This window comes from Euprymna scolopes, chromosome 16 (genome assembly GCF_053919585.1).
Source record: "Euprymna scolopes isolate OS-2025 chromosome 16, ASM5391958v1, whole genome shotgun sequence".
In the NCBI taxonomy this organism is placed as follows: domain Eukaryota; kingdom Metazoa; phylum Mollusca; class Cephalopoda; order Sepiida; family Sepiolidae; genus Euprymna; species Euprymna scolopes.
Genome location: NC_136497.1, coordinates 24,344,763 through 24,365,600, shown reverse-complemented (window position 1 = coordinate 24,365,600; position 20,838 = coordinate 24,344,763). Strand labels below are relative to the sequence as shown.

Here is a 20,838-nt window from a genome sequence, read left to right as displayed (position 1 = left end):
AACTACCTAGCAAATATACCAGGTGAACCAAATGCAAGAGAAACACACACAATTGCACTCAAAAGAACGGTTAAAATCTTAAAAAGATCTCTCGGTTGGAGTGATTGAAATTGTGGGTGAATGTCTGGCATCCTGCAGAATGACCCATCCCCAACAAAAACAAAATGATAAGAAATACCCAGGAAGAAAAGTGAAGATCTTTAAGCTAGAAGAAATTTCACGGAAGAATTTAGCTCAGGGGGAAATGATGTAATTTTAACCCTTTTCTAAAATGCAAACGAAATTTTAATTCAAGATTGAATATAGAAACAAATCATTAAAAACGGAAAAAAAAAAAACAAAAAAAAAAACAGCGCATCTGTAAGTCTGCATCGACCTTTTAAGTACAACAATAACTCACCTGATCCATTGTGAGGCCTGGGTTGACAGTATGAGGTATAAGAGGGGGCATAACTTTAGTGGCTAGGAGATTGTGAGTTAGTCCAAACCGTTTGTTGCTTAACAGGTGACTATAAATACCTGCGGAAATAAAACTTTAACGTATCAAAATTACAGGTTCATACATTCATCATAAATGATGTCGGACAAGTAAAGAAACACATGGACAAATTCATGCACAAATACAACTAATAAGTTTCAGTTATTTCCAAAATTAATATGAACAAAAATATTTGAACTAGAAATTTAAAAAAGACAAAGGGCAGATAACTAAAAAATTCAGTGTATATACATAATTTTGAAAGTTAACAACATAAAAAGAAATATAAACAAACTAATGCACAGATATTATCAGCTGTTTATTATTTTAGTTTTCTCTTAAATAAAATGTACACAATATTTGACCCCAAATTAAATAGACAAAGGGCAGGTAACCTAGAGATTAAGCGTATATGTATGCCGAGAGTGACCCCTTAAGTAAAATACATATGTAGATGTAAACGATATGCGATCCCAAAATTCAAGAAACAAAGTGCAGATAACTCAAAGAATCAACATATATGCACGGCTACAGTGATCTACTAAGTAGGGAAAATTATAGAGAATACAAGAGCTAATAATAAAGTAAAGGCAGACAATTTCACAATTAAAAATAACAATCTATATATTAATACGATAACGTGTCTGTTTATTTTGTGTGTCACGCTTACATCCGGGTCGTTTAATTGTTATGTACTTCTATTTCTCGTAATAAATAACTTTACCAAGAATTTTTTGGTTTCGGTTTTTATTATAGCTGATAGCACTCAAGTCATTTAATGTTTTTATGAATGATTTTACTAATAATTCTTCATAATTTCGGTTTCGGTTTCGATCATAGGTAATGGCACTCGGATAATCTATGTTTTAAAAATAATTTTATCAAGAATTTTTCATAAGTCTTGGTTTTTGTTTCGATTTTAGGTGATGGCACCTTATTAATCTATTTTTTATAAATACTTTTATTAAGAATTCCTCATAAGTTTTGGTTTCGGTTTCGATTATAGCTAAATGAAATAAAGTTATATATATATGCATATATATTATTTTATATATATATATATATATAGATATATTTTTTATTTTTGAAATCGCAACTCTATGATATATAAAAATCGATAGAACCTAAACTCTATAATAATATATACGAAATCTGAAAGAATTAAAATATCATATTTAAGCGTACTTTAAGACCGGGCTACGCCGGGCGTCCCTGCTAGCTTAGATAAATACTTTTGCAGTTTTAACAAAAGAGCTACAGTAATACCAGAGCGTTTCCATTTACACTGAAGATCTACAGAATGCCAACATCAATATATTACATATGAATGAGTCCCCTGTGGAATTTCCACTGGTCCCGCTAGTGATAATAATTTTTAAAGTTTAATTTAATTATTAAGACAGCGTTAGGTCATTAAATTATTGATTTAACGAAATTGTTATAAAACTACAATTGTTTTAAAAATAATATTATTAAATGCATTATTTTCACCTCTGAGTTACTTTTGGCCTTGTTAAACGATGACTTCTGACTGAAATGTTATTAAATGCATAAAGCTTATAAAACTTAAAATCTTTTAATATATAATGATTTCCTATTCGACATATTTGATATGAACTGGCCTGTCTTCAATATTCGTGCACTGTTATCCATTTTATGGTACTGGCATCAAGTGGCGGGTACTGTTGATCACTGGTGATTATGACGGTGATTGATGGTGATTTTCATGTGATTTGTGTAACTTCTTATGGCTGGGCACTGGCAGGCAAATCGCCTCTCTTCAATTGTCGGGTATTGTTATCGGGTGGCGACCACTATCATCCAAGTGGTCGTTACTCTTTTAAATTGGTTGTTATCACCACAGGACCCTAACAGACACTTGCGGACATATGTGAGTCCTGGCGGGCGTTTGCGGACCTGACGGACACTAGCTGGCACTGGCGGGTTCTAGCAGATAGTGGCGGAACTTAGCTACCACTGGCGGGCCTAACGGGTGTTTTGTTCGAAGCCTGAGAAAATCAGCGAGCAAATTATTCTAATTTCTACGCAATCCTGGATTACGCATCAACGACTACTACTACTACTACTACTACTACTACTACTACTACTACTATATCCTTTTTACAGAGCATATTAAAATCGCGCAGTTTGTATGAAAAAAAAAGATTTTCGAGACTACTTGTTTATCAACGTTTTATAAAATAGTTGCTAAAAGTGAAAAAGAAGTCGAATTATAAAAATGTTTGGTTAAGGTATTGTTTAATGGCGTAGTGTGCAAATGAAATACGTTGTTTTGCGAAGTTTTTTTTATACCGTCTGCTAAGATATTCGTATTTATTTACCCGGGCATTAAATCCGCTCAAATATGATATTTTAATTTGTTCAGATTTCGTATATATTTTTATATTATTATTTATTATTTTTATTATTAGTTATTTTATATATATTTTTATAGAGTCGTTGGTTGGTTGGCTTTTTTCGTTTTACGGCATATCAACGTTTTTTCAGGTTATTTAATGCCGAATCTAGTTATTTTGAGGAACGATTTTTAATGGAGTATATTTTTTTAAAAGTCAGATTCTATTTAACCCATAACAGGTACTACCACTTCGGGTCAGAGTGGATCTGGGAGCAATGTCAATTAAAGGGTGACTCCACACTCTCCAAGGCCCGCAAGGTGGGGCCTCACCATCGGATATAGTTTTGGGTCATATCCAGGACCATATAGAGTCGTGATTTCAAAAGTAAACAAAAAATTATTAGGTCCCATCAGTTAGAATCGAAGAAGCATTTAAGGCCGTTGACGTTACCACTGTACCAACGTGACACGCATATGAAAAAATTCCAAATAAAAAAATAAAAATAAACTAAGATGAATTTACAAAATGTATAACGAGTTTTTCAATTTTGACCCGTTTTTGACCCCTTAAAAACTATTTTAACCGACTAAAGACCTATAAAAGAACGGTCCGTAAAAATTCCAATCATTTGAGGTCTCTAGGGCCGCACTAAGAATTTTAGTTTCGGAGGACATAGAGTTTGAAAATATGAAGACAGACAAACAGACAGCCTTTTACATTATTATATATAGATAAGTAAAGCAATCGAAATAAAGCAATCAAATAATCAAGATAGATTTGAAGGCGACAGAATAAGCTTGAAAGACGTTGTGGATCTGTTGATGGAACATTTGACTTCCTCATGCGTCCTAGAGCACAAGAGCTCCTAAGATTGAGTAAAATAGAAAGAGAGCAGCAGATGAGAGGCGAATTAATGACTTGTGTGAAACGAACCATAATGGTAATTTATATATAATAGTTAGATATACGTTAGAGTTAAATCCCCTCAAATACAAGTTTTTTAAAGGACGCAATGAGAATAGATGAATATTAATCTCTTCGATGCATGCCTGGAATTCTATGACCGAAGAAGAAATAGGATAAACAACAAAAAGCACAAAAAAGAAAGATGTAATTCATCATATCATACTTTATTTCTAGTTTAACGTGACGATAAAAAAATCTTTAAAAAAAGTGTGATAAACTACTTTCCAACTAAAAAACATAAAATAAATAAGTTGAAACTCACACGTGCATTAATTGGAATCATTTCAAACAATATTCTTACTCAGAAGTTTTATTACACAAAAAGAACACACAAATTATATATCCTCCGGCACATTCAAAGACCTAATATCGATTTAACTTGAATTTCGAATATGGAATGAATTATGATACTGATATATATATATATATATATATATATATATATATATATATATATATATATCAGTTCAGGCCCCTTTAGTCTTTCACAGACTATGGATACCAACGTAGGGGTACCTGCGCGTGAATTTTTTTTGTGTCAGGAGGTGCGCAATCTTCAACCACATCTCTCCTGAGTCGACATTGTTAAATACCAGTTGCAAGTGAATTGTATGTACAGGACGACTGGAAACAAATGCCGAGATAAGCGGAGAGCATATACAGCGCCTAGAATTCCCAAATGGTCGCCCATCTGGTACTAACCAGGCTCAACGTTGCTTTGCTTCGGTGATTTGACAAAATCCGGTGTGGCAACGCGATTATGAAGGGGAGGCATGTTTCGATATTCATTATTAAAAGTATGGAAAAATGTGAGGCCAGATGACCGGTTTCGCCCTCACTCTTCTAAAACTGGATCGAGGAATTTTTATTTGTAAAAGCGAGAAAAACTTACGAGGATAAATATACGTTTTAAATACACAAGCTCTATAGTGTATTGAAGGGGAGAAATAAAAACGTGGAAACACTATATGTCTAAAATAAAGCTAATGATAAAATGTTTACATTTCAATATTATTTCACGATGTTAACGGTAGCCGAATAGACACGGTCCTTGTTAATGAAGCCTGAGATCGCTTCTGTCACCGGGTGTTAATCGTGACACCCTGCACTGAAGATTCCCAAAAGAATGAAGCACTAATGTCTGTAGGTATTTAATAATTATTATAGGAAATAATTATATATATATATATATATATATATATATATATATATATATATATATATATATATATATATATATATAGTGGGTGCAATAAGTATCCAAGGCAAACAGTTTATTTATTTTTTATTACACGAAAACAAAAACAATAACAAAATGCTCTCCTAATGTATTTTTGTATGATAAATACTAATTTTGTATGAAAACTCTTATATAATTACGCATTCATCAGATAATTACATAAATTACATAAAGGTTCCAAAAGTATCCAACACACAAAAAATATCCAAATATTTCTCATGTGATGGGTCAGAGAGTTGCGTAAATCCAGATAACTCTTGACACTGTATTATTTATTTTGGTCAATTTAGTCGCACTGTATATACAATGTGTAAAACTAGAGAATTGTCGAAAAAAACAAGAAAATTAATTGTTCCGCTACACATAGATGGTTCAGGGTATAGAAAATTTTCAATAATATTGAATATCTCAATTTCGACCGCCGGTGACACCATATGTAGATGGAAGTTCTACCATTGCACTTCAAATCTGCCACGTTTAAGGCATCTTTCCAAAATTTCTTACTTCGACTTTTGGTTCGTGAAGTGCGAAGGATCCACGAATAACTCGTTCAGAAACATTAGAAGCATCTGGGACACGTGTATGCAAGAATACAATTAGGACAGTGCTTCGAAAGAAAGGATTCCAATCGCGGAAACCATGAAAAACTCCTTTGTTAAAGCCGATTCATATCAAGAATCGTCTGAAATTTGTCAAAGAACATTTGGAGAAACCGTCAAGTTTAAGGGATAAAATATTACGGTCAGACGAAACAAAATTTGAGTTATTTGATTGGAATAATGTAAGTCATATCTGGAGAATGAAGAACCCAGCATTTGACCCAAAGAATACCATCCCTACAGTGAAGTTCGGAGGTGGAAGTATACTAGTTTGGGGTTATTTCTCTTCAGCCGGTCCTGGAAAACTTCAAATCGTAGAAGAGAAAATGAATTCTCAAATGTATCGGGCTGTACTCGATGATAAATCGAAGTCTGCTGAGGATTTGGACTTGCCTAATGGTTGGATATTCCAGCAGGACAACGATCGCACACGGCTAAGGCAACTACCGTATGGTTTCGGGAGAAGAAAATAAAGGTATTATGATGGCCAAGTCAATTACCTGACTTCAACCCAATTTAAAATCTGTGGCGATAGTTGGCGTTGATTGTACAAAAGAGAGATCCGAGGAATCTGACAGAACTTAAACGAATTTGTCAAAAAATGTGAGATAACATTCCAGTTAACATTTGTAACAATCTTGTAAGTAAATATCCCAAACGATTGGAAGCTGTTATGGCGGGTAAAGACCATATTGCAAAAACTAATAATAAAGGCCATATTACAAAAACTAATACTATTTTTTGTGTGCGTTGGATGCTTTTTTAACTCTAGATATGGCATTTATGTCATTATCTAGTGAATGCGTAATTATATATGATTTTTGATACGTAAATAAGCGCCAAATAAGGGGGACAATGCAAATCTGAAATTTCACATAAGAAATTGGATTATTTAAAATTTTATAAAATACTGGCTTTAGTTTTCTAGGATTATTTATATTTTGATTTTTTATTTGTTTCGCATTTCGATTCACATTTCCTCCCTTTTATACACACAAAAAAAAATTGATCAAAGTTACAAAAATAACATTTTCGTTCACGATTTTTTATTTTAGAGAAGAAAGACTGGATCAGATTCAGGAAAGAAAAGATGCAAGTGCATTTGGAGAGTGGCGGGAGGAAGGGAGAAAAGAGAGAGGCTATAATTAGCATTGCGTAGAAAAAGATTATATATATATATAAATATAAATATAGATATATATATATATATATATATAGAGAGAGAGAGAGAGAGAGAGAGAAAGAGAAAGAGAATGAGAGAGAGAAAGAAAGGGAGAGAGAGAGAGAGCGAGAGAAAGAGACTCCGGTAATTATCCACTTTTTGATGTTTTAGTTGCATTCTGTTGGATTTAATCCATACATAGTTTCTTACACACATACACACATGCATACATACACATATACACACATGTATACATACACACATACACACGTGCATACATACACATATACACACATGAATTACGCGCCTATTTCCCGCTCTTCACTCTCTTCTCCTCTTTCTGTCTTAATATATATTATATAAGTTTATTTATACAAACATCATTAGCTACATATGTGCATATACGATTCAGCTGTGATTTCTTTCGAAATCCAACATCATTAGGCGACTCATCTCCACTGGCTTCAAATGCGAATATACAAGGTTCTTTACTTTCTTTCCCCATACTTTTGTATTATGATGGTGAATTTCGAAACTAATTCTAGAAAAAAAAATATATATGCACACATATAGCCAATAATGTTTTTATAAATCAAGAAAATTATGCAGTAATACAGCTCTGTTCTTATTATTTAAATTCTTCGAACTACTGTTCTCATAAGTTTTTTTTAACACAACATTTCGGTCTCCTTACAAGGACCCGTAGCGTAGTTGTAAAAGTTACAGTCCTTTAGAGTTAAGGTTCAATTCCCAGTTCGGGCAACGCAAAAAATACAATTGCGAATTACTTATGATTTCTATCCAGTCATGACTGACGAAATGAGAGTATCATATTACCGTGGATTAAATAAAGGGCTGTGCAGATTTCTGAGTCCAACAGAAGGAGTCACAGTTCGACCAGATACACCTAAAGAAGGTCGGAGGTTACAGGGACTGAGACGTTGTTAGAATAACCCTCAAGATGAGCACGGTAGTCCAGAAAATCCAAATTATATGGATTATGAATCCTCATCCAAAACGTCAGAACCGTAATACATTTCTACTTGTTATTGAGCACTATTTTATGAACATATATATATATATATATATATATATATATATATATATATATATATATATAGAGAGAGAGAGAGAGAGAGATAGAGCATAAATGACAAAAAGTTATATTCTAAAATTCATAATGTTGACGATCTTATAATTTATTCCTTTAATTTGGTTGACATATAATTCTTGGCCGTATCTGTTTCGTGGCGCAAAATCAATCACTTAATTATTATATCAATTAGTGAATCTATCATGCCCTTAACCCATAAGAATAATAGATTCACTGATTGATATAATAATCAAGTGATTGATATTGCGCTACGAAACAGATACTGTCAAGAATTGCATAAGTCACTTGAATTAAAGGAATAAATTATAAGATGGTCAACATCATGAATTTTGGAATATAACTTTTCGTCATTTACTCTCTATATTGCTCTGTAATTACATTGAGCTTCTTAAATAAGGATTGATATATATTATAAGAAAATATATTTCTACAGATATATATATATATATATATATATGTGTGTGTGTGTGTGTGTGTGTGTGTGTGATGAAAATAAAACTATTATATATATGCATACTTGTATATATGCCTATATATATGCATACATATACATACATATATTCACGTATATATATATACATACATATATATGTGTGTACGTAAATATATATATATATATATATATATATATATATATATATATATACTTGCTGAGATATGAAAATAAAACACATTTCAAATAATAAAAAAAACAAAGTATCGTTTGCATGCTGTTAACAATACGCAGTCACTGGTTAGAGTTTGTTAGGTGCAATATGAACTTCCATAACAAAGAGAAGATGTCGGTGATTTGGAGAAATTGTTCCGTTCTTCATGGATGCTTGCAGGGCCGATGGTGTCGTGTACCTACCAATTATTGTCATTACAACCTCTGCATCTTGGCAGGAGATGTCAGTGAGGAATGGGAGTACCTCGTCAAGAATGATCATCTTGTCCAGACTATCGAGCAGCTTCTTTATACAGGTTAGTGCATTGATCTTCATCTGAAAACGAAATAAATTACTATAATCAAAAACATAATCTGTTTATACGGTAAATACTGTAATCTTCTCACATCAAATTGAAGGCTCCATTTCTAAATGGGAAGGAATGTTAAAAATAAATAAATAAATAAATAAATAAATAAATAAAATAAAGTAATACAAACGAAGCGTTATCATTTATTTCTTTTTCTATTGAGTGGTTTCACAAAATATATATACATACATGTATATTAAATATAATATAATATAATATATATAAAATATAATATATATATTATATATAATAATATATATATATATATATATATATATATATATATGTGTGTGAAATATAACTAAAGGCTGAAATATAATTAAAGAAGTATATATATATGTATGTATATATATACATGCATATATATATATATATATATATATATATATATATATATATATTGAAACAATACTAGCAAAAAATACAAACTAATACGACTAAAATAGCATTTAATACTGATACTAATACATTGAACGTATTGAAGAATTTAAATAAATGAAATGAAACAAATATATAATTACAACAATAAATAAATAATATTGTCTTCACTCAGACTGCCAGACCTGTGAATATCCATCCTGTTTCCTGCTTTCATGGCTACTAAACTGCAGAAGTTTAAATGCAGTATGAACTGACATCTCGCTGGTAAACTCCCCATACACCTCTGTTAGACGTGACCTTAAATCGTACCATTTATGTTTTAAGTAGCAGTATACGTTGCCTTTAGTAACAAAACAGTAAAAAAAAAAAAGACTCAACCACACCCTTTCCTAATCTCCCGTATTATACAAATTGGAAAAGAATATAAAATTAAACGAGCAAAGGTTTTTTTCCGAAATACACCACTCCTGATGACGATCACGCAAAAGTGTTCTATAAATTGGCTAAAAAGAAGATCAGTCAGCACCACAGTATTCAAATTAAAAACAGAGACCAAGAAAATTGCTAGCTATGTCGAGAAAATTATCAAAAAGTAAAGAAAAAGAGAAATTTCCGTCGTATTCAATCAGACATTCGTTAATATATCTCTATATAAAGTTGAAAGTTTCGTCGCGCGCACACACACACAGACACACACACAGACACACACATATTAAAGCTTAATTTTCTATTATAAATATTAAAACAAACTTCTTAATATACTCACTCATAGATATGCGAGTTACTAAATAAAGGTTAGCAATAACTGCTTGAATTAAAATATCATATTTAAGCGTATTATTAGGCGGCCTGCTAATATATATATATATGTATATATATATATATATATATATATATATATATATATATATACACAAGTTCTAACACACACAAATGTATTTATATATATCTTTACACATATATGAAAGAAGATGACCATAGCAGGTTAAGTGGAATAATGCTTTTACTCCCACTATCACGTTTGCGCATGCGTTAAATGAAACATTCATAACTCAAAGTCGCTTAATTTTTTACCTTTCGTCTCCTTCTACCATTAGTTCAAACGGTAACGATACATAACGACTAAGGCTAGAAGCGCGAAAAATTTTTTTTCGATTCAAACGTACGTGTGTGTGTGTGTGTGTATGTGTGTGTGTGTGTGTGTGTGTGTGTGAGTTTCTTCTCCATTGGTTCCGAAACGGCTGGGCCTATCTTTTGCAATGTTCATACAAAGTTAATTTATATTTCTGCCAATGTTCTTAGATATGTTTCGTACAGAAATTCATCCGATTAGTATCGAAAATCGAAGAAATCCGATCTATAAAAATAGTCTTTCTTCTCTTATAGATAAAAACAGAATTTTTATAGGGTGATATATTTTACGTCAAACTGATATAACCTTGGCCGGAGAAACGTAAAATATTCCCCCGTAAAAATTCTTCTTTTTTATTTATAAAAAAAGAAACACTATTTTTAAGTTCATCGGACCCACATATAAGCTAACATGATATTATAAACAAACACAGACGGAATTTGATGAACGAAATTATCATTATTATTAAATAACATTTGTTTCGCGAATTAGTCCACCGGGCAAATTATTCCTCATAATATATAATAATCAATAGATAATACATACGAAATCTGCATAAATTAAAATATGTCTAAGCGTATTGTACGACTGGGCAACGCCGGGCGTCCAGCTAGTATATATATATATATATATATATATATATATATATACTAATAACTATATTATACTACTACTATATAATGACCGTCTTCAGTGTCATGTCTGTTTGAGGGTGTGCAAGTTGTTGTTAGGACTAAAAAGTCATCTTCGAACACATTGACTTTCAGTGTCTGAGGGAGTGGCACTCCTCTGACAAGACGTTGCAATCATCATGTGTGTATGCGATGCTTTCATTCATTTTTAAGAGTCATAACAATCCTGTACAGGTAGCTGGGCGTATAATTATGACTAAAGGTTTGCGGTATCCCAACCACATCTGCCTTGTATCGGCACTGCTTGGGTTCAAGTTTAAAGATTTTAATTATTTTCTAATCATACAAAATAAGATTATACTTAAATACATAAAAACTTTTTTACAACTATTTTATGTCGATATTCATATTTAGTCATAAAAATATATATATATATATATATATATATATATATATATATATATATATATATAAAAGTGAACGTGTCTGTCTGTCTGTCTGTGTGTCTGTCTGTCTGTGTACATTTCCCTACGCAATAACTCTGTCAATTTTTAGTCTATAGACTCGAAATTTGAAATACCGGGTACTGAGATTTGGAAAAATCGATGTGACGGGTGTCAGCCAGAAATTTGGCTGTTAAGGGATCAAATTTCAACGATTTGACCTTTAAGAACTCTACCAAACTCCTCCGACAATTTTGGGTCTAGACACTTGAAATTATAGATATAGGTTCCTTGAACCTGGATCTAACTTAATAAAGTGATTTGAGTCCGAAACTATAAATTTTAAGGGGTCATAATAGGGGTCAAAGTTTTAAAAAATTAACCTTTTTTTTTGTTTTTTTTTTTGCTTTTTTTGCACAGCATACAACTCCAAAAACCCGAGCAACGCCGGGCCCCCTGCTAGTATATATATATAAGTGAAAGTGTCTGTGTGTCTGTGTGTCTGCGTACATTTCCCTACGCAGTAACTCTGTCAAATTTTAGTCTACGGACTCGAAATTTGATATACAGGTTACTGAGATTTGGGAAAATCGATGTGATCCGTTTTTGGCCAGAAATTTGGCGATTAAGGGTCAAAGTTCAACGATTTGACCTATGAGAACTCTACCAAACTCCTCCGACAATTTTGGGTCTACGCACTTGAAATTTTACATATAGGTTCTTTTGACATGGATCTAACTTAATAGCTTGATTTGAGCCCAAAACAATAAATTTTAAGGGGTAATAATAGGGGTAAAAAAAATTGACCTCTGCGGTCTCTTCCAAATTACTCAGACAATTTCTGGTCTAAATATTTGAAATTTTACATAAAGGGTATTCAGAGATAGGGCAAGTTTTGTCATCAGTATGGATCGAAAATTTTTAGTTACCAATATATAAATGCATGTATGTATGTCTGTTTGCATATCTGCCTAAAACGTTCAATAATGGCGACTGATTTTACCAAGATCAGTATCGTTTTAAAGTTCGACCTTTCATACGACAAATATCGAAAAATTGGCTAAAAACATTAATATCTTCCCTTTCAACTAGGCACTTTTCTATAGGGGGGTCACTTTTTTCGCCGATATTTTTTAAAAGTTATCCTCTCCTTTAGATTGACTAGCCTTAATTTTAAAAAATTTCGCTTCCGGTTTGGCGGTGGTCATAACAGCATAAACGTTAGGTTTTACCCCGTTTTTTTCCTTCTTTGCGGTACGGGTTCGAGCCTGCCTTCCTACTACCACTTTTTTTTTGCACAACATACACATCCAAATACCCGGGCAACGCCGGGCTGAAATGCTAGTATATAATATAATAATGTCGTCTTTTGACTTCTAGTTGAACGTAAGAAAAACATCTTATTTTTGCACCAACCAAATATATATATATATATATATATATATATATATATATATATATATATATATATATATATATATATATATCCCTAATTTTACGCATTGAGACCTTTTACGTAAAAAGAATTGAAGTTATCCGTAAATTATGAATCTGACAAAAGAGAAAACTTTTATAAAACAACACATTTAAGTGTGCTTCTAACAACAAACGTCTAATAAATATAGCTTACATTTGAAAATTTTATAAATTTAATTGTATATATTTCTAAATTTATAAAATGCTTATTTAATATATATATATATATATATATATATATATATATATATATATATATATAGTAATTTATAAAATATATATGGCGATTAAGCTACACTGAATATTCCGCGTTTCATCTACTTTAGTACTCTTCAAACTTATGCGCGAATTTTGTGGTTGTCTGTCGTTTTTATATACGCACCTTCTATTGAGATTTTAGTTAGTCAATCAGCTTTCTAGTATCCACCGCGCCCTTCCTATCAGCCAATGAACATGCACTTACCGTACAAAGGCCTATTTGACCTCTGGTTGATCTGTTCCTTTGTGTGTGCTCTATTTAGCCTGGATATTTAGTTTCTTGATCCGTTTTAAATCTAGGTTAGAGTTTTTTATGTTAGTTTATATATAAATATATATATGTACATACATATATATGCACATATATATATATATATATATATATATATATATATATATATATATATATATACATATATATATATACATATATGTGTGATCGTTTATGTATATTCATGTTTATTTAATTTATTTATTTGTTTATTTTCTATTGTTTTTGTTAGTTTTAAAACTATTTTGTATCGTTATCCTAGAATAAATTTTATCTTGTGAACATAACTGTTAGGAAAATTTTTAAATATTATATCATTTAAAAATATTCCAAAACAACTACTAATCACACGGCAAATACACTATATATATATATATATATATATATATATATATATATATATGTATATATATATATGAATACATTCATAGTTTCTAATTTTAGAGAACAAGCCGGTTAAACTACCTACACACCATCCTTATATTTTATTTTTATTTTTCGATATTCTTCGTATTTAGTAATCACCCCATTTTCTAATTTCTACTATTTAACTGATATTTCAACCAATTACCTATTTTAATATTAATTTAATCTTTTGTATGGTTTTTATTTTCATATTTATTTTTCTTCCCCAATGTATTTACTAATTGATTTATTTCCAAATACTAATCCACTCCTTCAATATCCTGTTTGTACTTATATGCGCGATTATTTCTCCCACAAGCTACGATAGTTTCGTATAAACTTTGTTTACATTCTACGATCTACTGATTAATTACTGATTTTATTTCTTAAGAAGGATATTTCGTGTATTTATAAACAATGTAACAATTCACCTGCAGATTTCAAACAAATCCACTGATCAATAATTTATAGACTACGCGCGAATTCCACCAATCTACCCAATTAACAGAAAAGAGAATATTACACAGCTTTAGACAAACAACAGACACGAAGATGAATCAAAATTTGATAAAAATAACGGAAACAATAATAATATAAAATGAAATATAATATATAATAAATATAAATTTATAACAGAAAACTAAAAATACATATTGTCAACATTCAATAGAACTCCAGCTAGGCTCTGGTTCAATCCTGAACGAAGGCAGTGAAAAGTAACATTCAAAACAGAGAATCAGCAACTATGTTCCAGAGCCTAGCTGGAGTCCGAACACGGTACTCCCGTAATAATAATAAAGGGTTGGGTTCGAGACTCCTAACAAACGGTTCCCCAGTTCGATACAAAACACCTGACGAAGGCCGGAGGGCAAAACGGCCGAAACGTTGTGACTATAACAACCAAGATGAGGAAGTCAGTCCGACAATCTCAATCAATGAAAACACCTCATCTCAAAAATACAGACAATTTCCACTGTTTTCTTGTGTTTTATCGATCTTTGTTTTGATGTGGTTAGTTATTATCGAGTTATCTTGTGCGGCGGTTATTAGGGATTCAGTTTCTCGGCTTATGTTTCCTTTTCGCATCTATGTCCAAGTGGCTTCATTATTCTCATCTACATCTCTAGAACACGATGTACTGCTGACAACACGTGCTACTTGTACAATAGAATATTTGCATGAATTCATCCTCCCCCAAAAATCTATAGGTTATCTAAAATTATTAATAGCGATAAAATTTAGTTATTGTTGCATGGATAACGTGATTATTTCTTCATTTATTCATAATTTGAATATGAATGTCCGACGTCCGGAGTCACAAAAAAATCCACCATCATTGCAAACATTAATTAATGAGAAACGAATTACCTCCCTCTATAGTGGCTCTTTATTAGTTTTATTAAAACCATTTCTCCACTAAAAAATTTCCAAGCAAAAAACAAAATGGCTGTCTATTTACGGTTTAAAAGTGGCTATTTTATTTTATAATTTTATAATTTTATGATTTTATAATTTTAATTTTATTTTATAATTTTATAATTTTAAAAAGGTCATGTTGAGAAGAGACTATTTTTTATTATAAATTCTTTTTCAAATTAAAAACAATGTGCAGGTGAATTGACACCTGTTTCTTTATAATTTATATTAAAAAAATGTTTAGAAATAACAAAGCGTTGTGTTGTGTATTGAATTTTCTTTGAAAAAATTAATATAAATGTTTAAATTACTTATTTGTAGCTTTAAAAGGTAAAAAATTGTTTTTAGTTCGTCGTTATGGTTGTATTTTATTTTTTATTTATTTTATTTATTATGTTTAAAATTTTTTCAACTATCGTGGAATTTCCACGGGTTCAGCTAGTAATAAATATTATTGCTGTTTGCGCTTGTATCGCTATTATCAATATTATTGTAATAGTATTGGTGTTTATTTTGTTAGCGTAAATACAATGTTAACATTATTATTTTTATCCTGTACCCTTAGTTGCATTATTATAATTGGTTATTGCGAATGTTTTCTAATTATTTTTTATGTTGCTATTTAAGCTGAATGAGTTATTATACCTCCCTCCCCAACTAGAATGTGCCAAATACTTTTATTTTATTTAATATAATAATTCTTATCTAGAATTCCCTCTTTATTTAAAAGCTAAAATAAAGAAAAATCGGTACTAGTGCACTTATTGATCCGTGCTGAAATGATAACGTTATTATTTAAAAAGCCATTCTTAACATGGGGAGGGGAGGGTGTTTTGTACCTATTCTATACTTTGACCTTACAATTGAATAAAAAACATATCATAAAACTTTAATTAAACTTGGAAATACGATTTAAAAAATAGCGCGGATCAGTAAGTGCACTAGCACCGAAAAATCTGTATGATGGACGTACCTGTGAAGAAACGAAAATATCATATTCCGAAAAGTATGTAAATTGATCAAGTAGTTTTATTTTATAAGAAACACAAATTTTATTATCATTCAAGCAGTGACTGTCTTGCCCGCTATTTTGAAAAAAAAAAATCTAAAAAAAAGAAGGACAATGATTCATGCTTATTAGATTTTTCTTGTAATGTCTACGAATTCCAATTCATCATTTAAATGATTTTCTTTATAAAATAAAACTACTTGATAAATTTAAGTGATTTTTGGAATATTATAGATTCGTTTCGTTGGTAGTTGGTAGTTTTTGTTTTACGGCATATCAACCTTTTTCAGGTTATTTAATGCCGAATCTAGTTATTTTGAGGAACGATTTTTAATGGAGTATATTTGTTTTTTTTTAAGTCGGATTCTATTCAACCCATAGTTGGGACCCTAACAGGTACTGCCACTCCGGGTCAGAGTGAACCTGGGAGCAATGGCAATTAAGGAGTGACTCCACACTCCCCAAGGCCCGCAAGGTGGGGCCTCACTATCGGATATAAACACTTTTTTTATTTTTTTACAAAAATACGTTTACTTAAAAAAAACATATACAATGGCTAAGTTTCAAATCTGTATAACGTACTTACCTGATACAGAAACGAAACGAAAATATCGTATTCAAAAAATCACGTTAACTCATCAAGTAGTTTCATTTTTAAATAAGAAAATCAAATTTTAAAACTGTTTCGCCTGCCATTTTGAAAAAAAAAGAACCTAAAAAAATAAAGAGCAAAAATTCATGCTTACAAGATAAATGTTGTAATGCATACGAATTCCAATTAAATACGTAAGTAATTTGTTTTATAGAATAAACTACTTGATTAATTTACATGATTTTTGGAATACGATATATTCATTTCGTCACAGGCACGTACATCATACGGATTTTTGTTTATTTCGGTTTTCTAAAATATAGAGCGAATTCTGCACAGATATAATTTTTACAGGGATTATGTGAAAATTTACGTCTGTCTGTGTGTCCGTGTGTATGCATATATTTACATGTGCATGTGTGCATGTGTATGTATGTGTGTGTGTGTGTGTGTATTAGAAATATAAAAATACTAAAAGAGTTTCGTTGTGGAGAGCAATTAAATTTTTACTGGTGATTTGTAACCTCTTTTTTGAGAGTTGGAGGCGATTAAGAAAATTAAAATAGTTTTCAATTGTCTTCCGCTGATAATTTGCACCGTCTGCAGATGTGAAACCATATTTGGCCTTTCTATTTATTGTTTGTTGTTCTCTTTTGTTCTACGTGCAAAATATCTTTTCTTTCATTCGCTGTAGCCATATTATTGAATTACTTGTTATTTTAAGAACATTTTCTTTGAATGTTTTATTCTTCCCAAACGAGTGACTACGCGTTTGCGCAAAGTATAGTATCACTTATTAGTATTACATTTTATCATTTCTGTTATAAGTCAGTGAATGAGAAATTTCTCTAGACCGAGGAAATGTTACTTGTGGTCCCAACCCAGAGTGTACCTTTTGTAGATAGATAGATTTTCAAACATTAATTACCGACTTTGTGTCCAACCCTGCCCTCGTGACGAGGCAAGTAAATAATGTATCTATTTATAAATCTATTTACATATTCGCTAAATTACGAGGTCGTTCCAAAAGGTATACCTCCCATTTCATATTCCATCCGAATGGATCAAACGAGGGTGCAGATTGTATCGTTATGATGAATGTACTTATACATTCATGGCCTGAAAGTTTCATCTTTCTGTTGCAGATATTAACAGTGTGACACTACAAAAACACAACCCTTGTCATGTACGTACGTCAAACGCAAATATGCGTTATTGAATTCCTGGCAAAATGCGTTGAGAATGATGGTGACTATGTAGAAAAAAATCTGGAGATAGAAGGTCTCTCGTTTCAATGATTCTACTTCCTCCTTCGTAGTTCTTTAACTTTTTGAGTTTAAAAATAGAAGGCTTTATTTTTTTGGAACGACCCTCGTATGCCAAAGTGTGCTCCGGACGCCCATACACAGCCATCGTTCATCATTGGCAAAAGTGTATTGAAAATCGTGGTGACTATGTAGAAAAATACATTCTGGAATACAAAGAATCTCATGTTTTAATGCTGTCACTCTCGTCTTCGTAGCTCTTTAACTGTTTGGGTTAAAAAAGAATAGGACGCTTTATTTTGCAACTACTTAATTGGTTGCCACGCTGGACTTTACTAGGTAATTCTTTTGTGTTTGAAACAAAACTAAAATATAATTCTATTTTTCAAAGAAACGATTTTAAAAATGTTTAAGAAAATTATTTTATTTACGAATTACAACCCATCGAATTTTCATTAAGAGATCAACCAAAAGAAAAGTTTCATGCAGACATTATTTGATTTAATTATCAAAGTATCTTTGTAATCAGGTTCGCTTGGCTTCTATAGTAATTACAGTAGCCGGGATTTATTTCATATAAGTAGCTCGCATATAATAATTCGGCACTTTATTTTCGTGTCTACGTGAACAACGTACTTTGAACAACATAATACTCTTGTAAAAGCCTATTAAAGTCTTAGTGGGGCAGGTTATCCCAATATTCCACACGAATCTTTTACTTAGCAAGCATCAAAATTGGCACAAATAACGTTCAGAACATACAGTTTAAGTAAAAAACGTAAGTCGTCAGAAAATTCTAGATGCCTGCCAGTTTAAAGATGGCTGCAGAAGCAAACCTGACAAATTACAATTTTGGCCTTTTGGTCAAGATCAAAGTGTAGTATCTGTTCCGGCAGATACTGCACTTAAGATAATTTGTACCAGTCAATGGAGAGGAAACCCTCTATACTGGGACAATTATTATTTTTGGTAACCAGAGTGACCCCTTTTAGGGGAGCTGGTTTTTACCTCACATTAAAAACGGCCTTGTGCCTAATTTGCTCAGTGGGGGAGCAAATAAATACCATCTGTTCCGGCAGATGCTGCACTTAAGATAATTTGTACCAGTCAATGGAGGGGAAACCCTCTATACTGGGACAATTATTATTTTTGGTAACCAGAGTGCCCCCTTTTTGCCTACTTTTAGGGGAGCTGGTTTTTACCTCACATTAAAAACGGCCTTGTGCCTAATTTGCTCAGTGGGAGAGCAAATAAATACCATCTGTTCCGGCAGATACTGCAAGCTATGACTAGCTATGACTAGCTATGACTAGCAAAGACCAGATGTGGGGGCAACCCCACATGCCTGACCTTTAACCAGCTCCCATTTCCCACCTCTCGGGAGCTGGTCCCCTTTTTCCCTTCCCCCTCCCTTCACTCCTCACATTAAAAATCGGCCTTGTGCCTAATTTGCTCGGTGGGGGAGCAAATAAATACCATCTGTTCCGGCAGATACTGCAAGCAAAGACCATATGTGGGGGTAATCCCACATATCAGACCTTGGTCAATGTAGGGATCACCCTACAGACCAACAGTTACTATCCAGCTCCCATTTCCCACCTCTCGGGAGCTGGTCCCCCTTTTCCCTCCCCACTCCCTCTCTCTCCACATTAAAAAACGGCCTTGTGCCTAATTTGCTCAGTGGGGAAGCAAATAAATACAATCTGTTCCGGCAGATACTGCAAGCAAAGACCATATGTGTGAGCGACCTCACATATAAGACCTTGGTCAATGTAGGGGCAACCCTTCATACCAATTGTCACTATTCAGCTCCCCTACTCCCCGGGGAGCTGGTCCCCATTTCCCCTTCACTCCTCACATTAAAAATCGGCCTTGTGCCTAATTTGCTCAGTGGGGGAGCAAATAAATACCATCTGTTCTTCAGATGCTGCACTTCATTTTCTTGTTCTCTTTCGGTGGAGGAGAAATCCTTCACGACTGAGACAATTTTTAATTTTGTACCTTTTCTCCACGTTAAAAATCGACCCTGGTGTTTAACTCTGTCCCGTGGGGAGGCATAGTAAATAGGTACAATTTTGGTGCTTGTATCACCAAGCGAAAGATTGTTTCAGCAATCTGCCCCACTATCTTGGCAAAATACTGATTCATGCATGCCTTAGGTTTGATTTTCTGACGTTTTTAGTTTATCTTTGTTTAATTGTCTATTTTCAATTTGTTTACGTACACATTCGTTTGTCTAAAAAGATTATTCATGTTTCTACATGATAGCATTGACTCCAATAAAAGTCGGTATAGTCTATGAGTTAATGGATGGGGGAGCAACAGTAAAATAACAGCAAAATTCCGAGCAAAAACATTTTTGTTATAGCAAACGAGGTATTTTTTTTATGACAATTAGTTGCTTGTTATCTAGGATTTTTATAAAATAATTCATTGCTTATGAATATAGAATGATGCTATTGTTGATGCGAGGCGTTATTTTCTATCCTACGGGAATATTGATATTTTGTGTCATGTGTACAATTGGTTTCGACATTCTCTGCCGTTCTCATAATTATTATATTCGATCCGAGAAAATTGCCCAGTTTTTCTATATCAAAGATTATTTATTTAGCATTGCAC

The 20,838-nt window shown here is 32.2% G+C and overlaps 1 protein-coding gene across 14 annotated transcripts in view; it reads right to left on the bottom strand.

The window, feature by feature from the left end:
• Nucleotides 1-20,838, bottom strand: part of LOC145295882 (SCY1-like protein 2) — a 681,757-nt gene that overhangs the window by 89,897 nt on the left and 571,022 nt on the right. For all 14 annotated transcript variants that reach the window (XR_013869903.1, XM_080141631.1, XM_080141623.1 and 11 more), the window contains exons 12-13: nucleotides 8,770-8,902; nucleotides 401-519 (exon numbers count right to left, since the gene is read on the bottom strand). Coding sequence is in view for 13 of the 14 variants with exons in the window: in XM_080141631.1 (XP_079997757.1) it covers nucleotides 401-519; nucleotides 8,770-8,902 (252 nt within the window). In the remaining variant the exon portion in view is untranslated. The remainder of the gene's footprint in view (nucleotides 1-400; nucleotides 520-8,769; nucleotides 8,903-20,838) is intronic.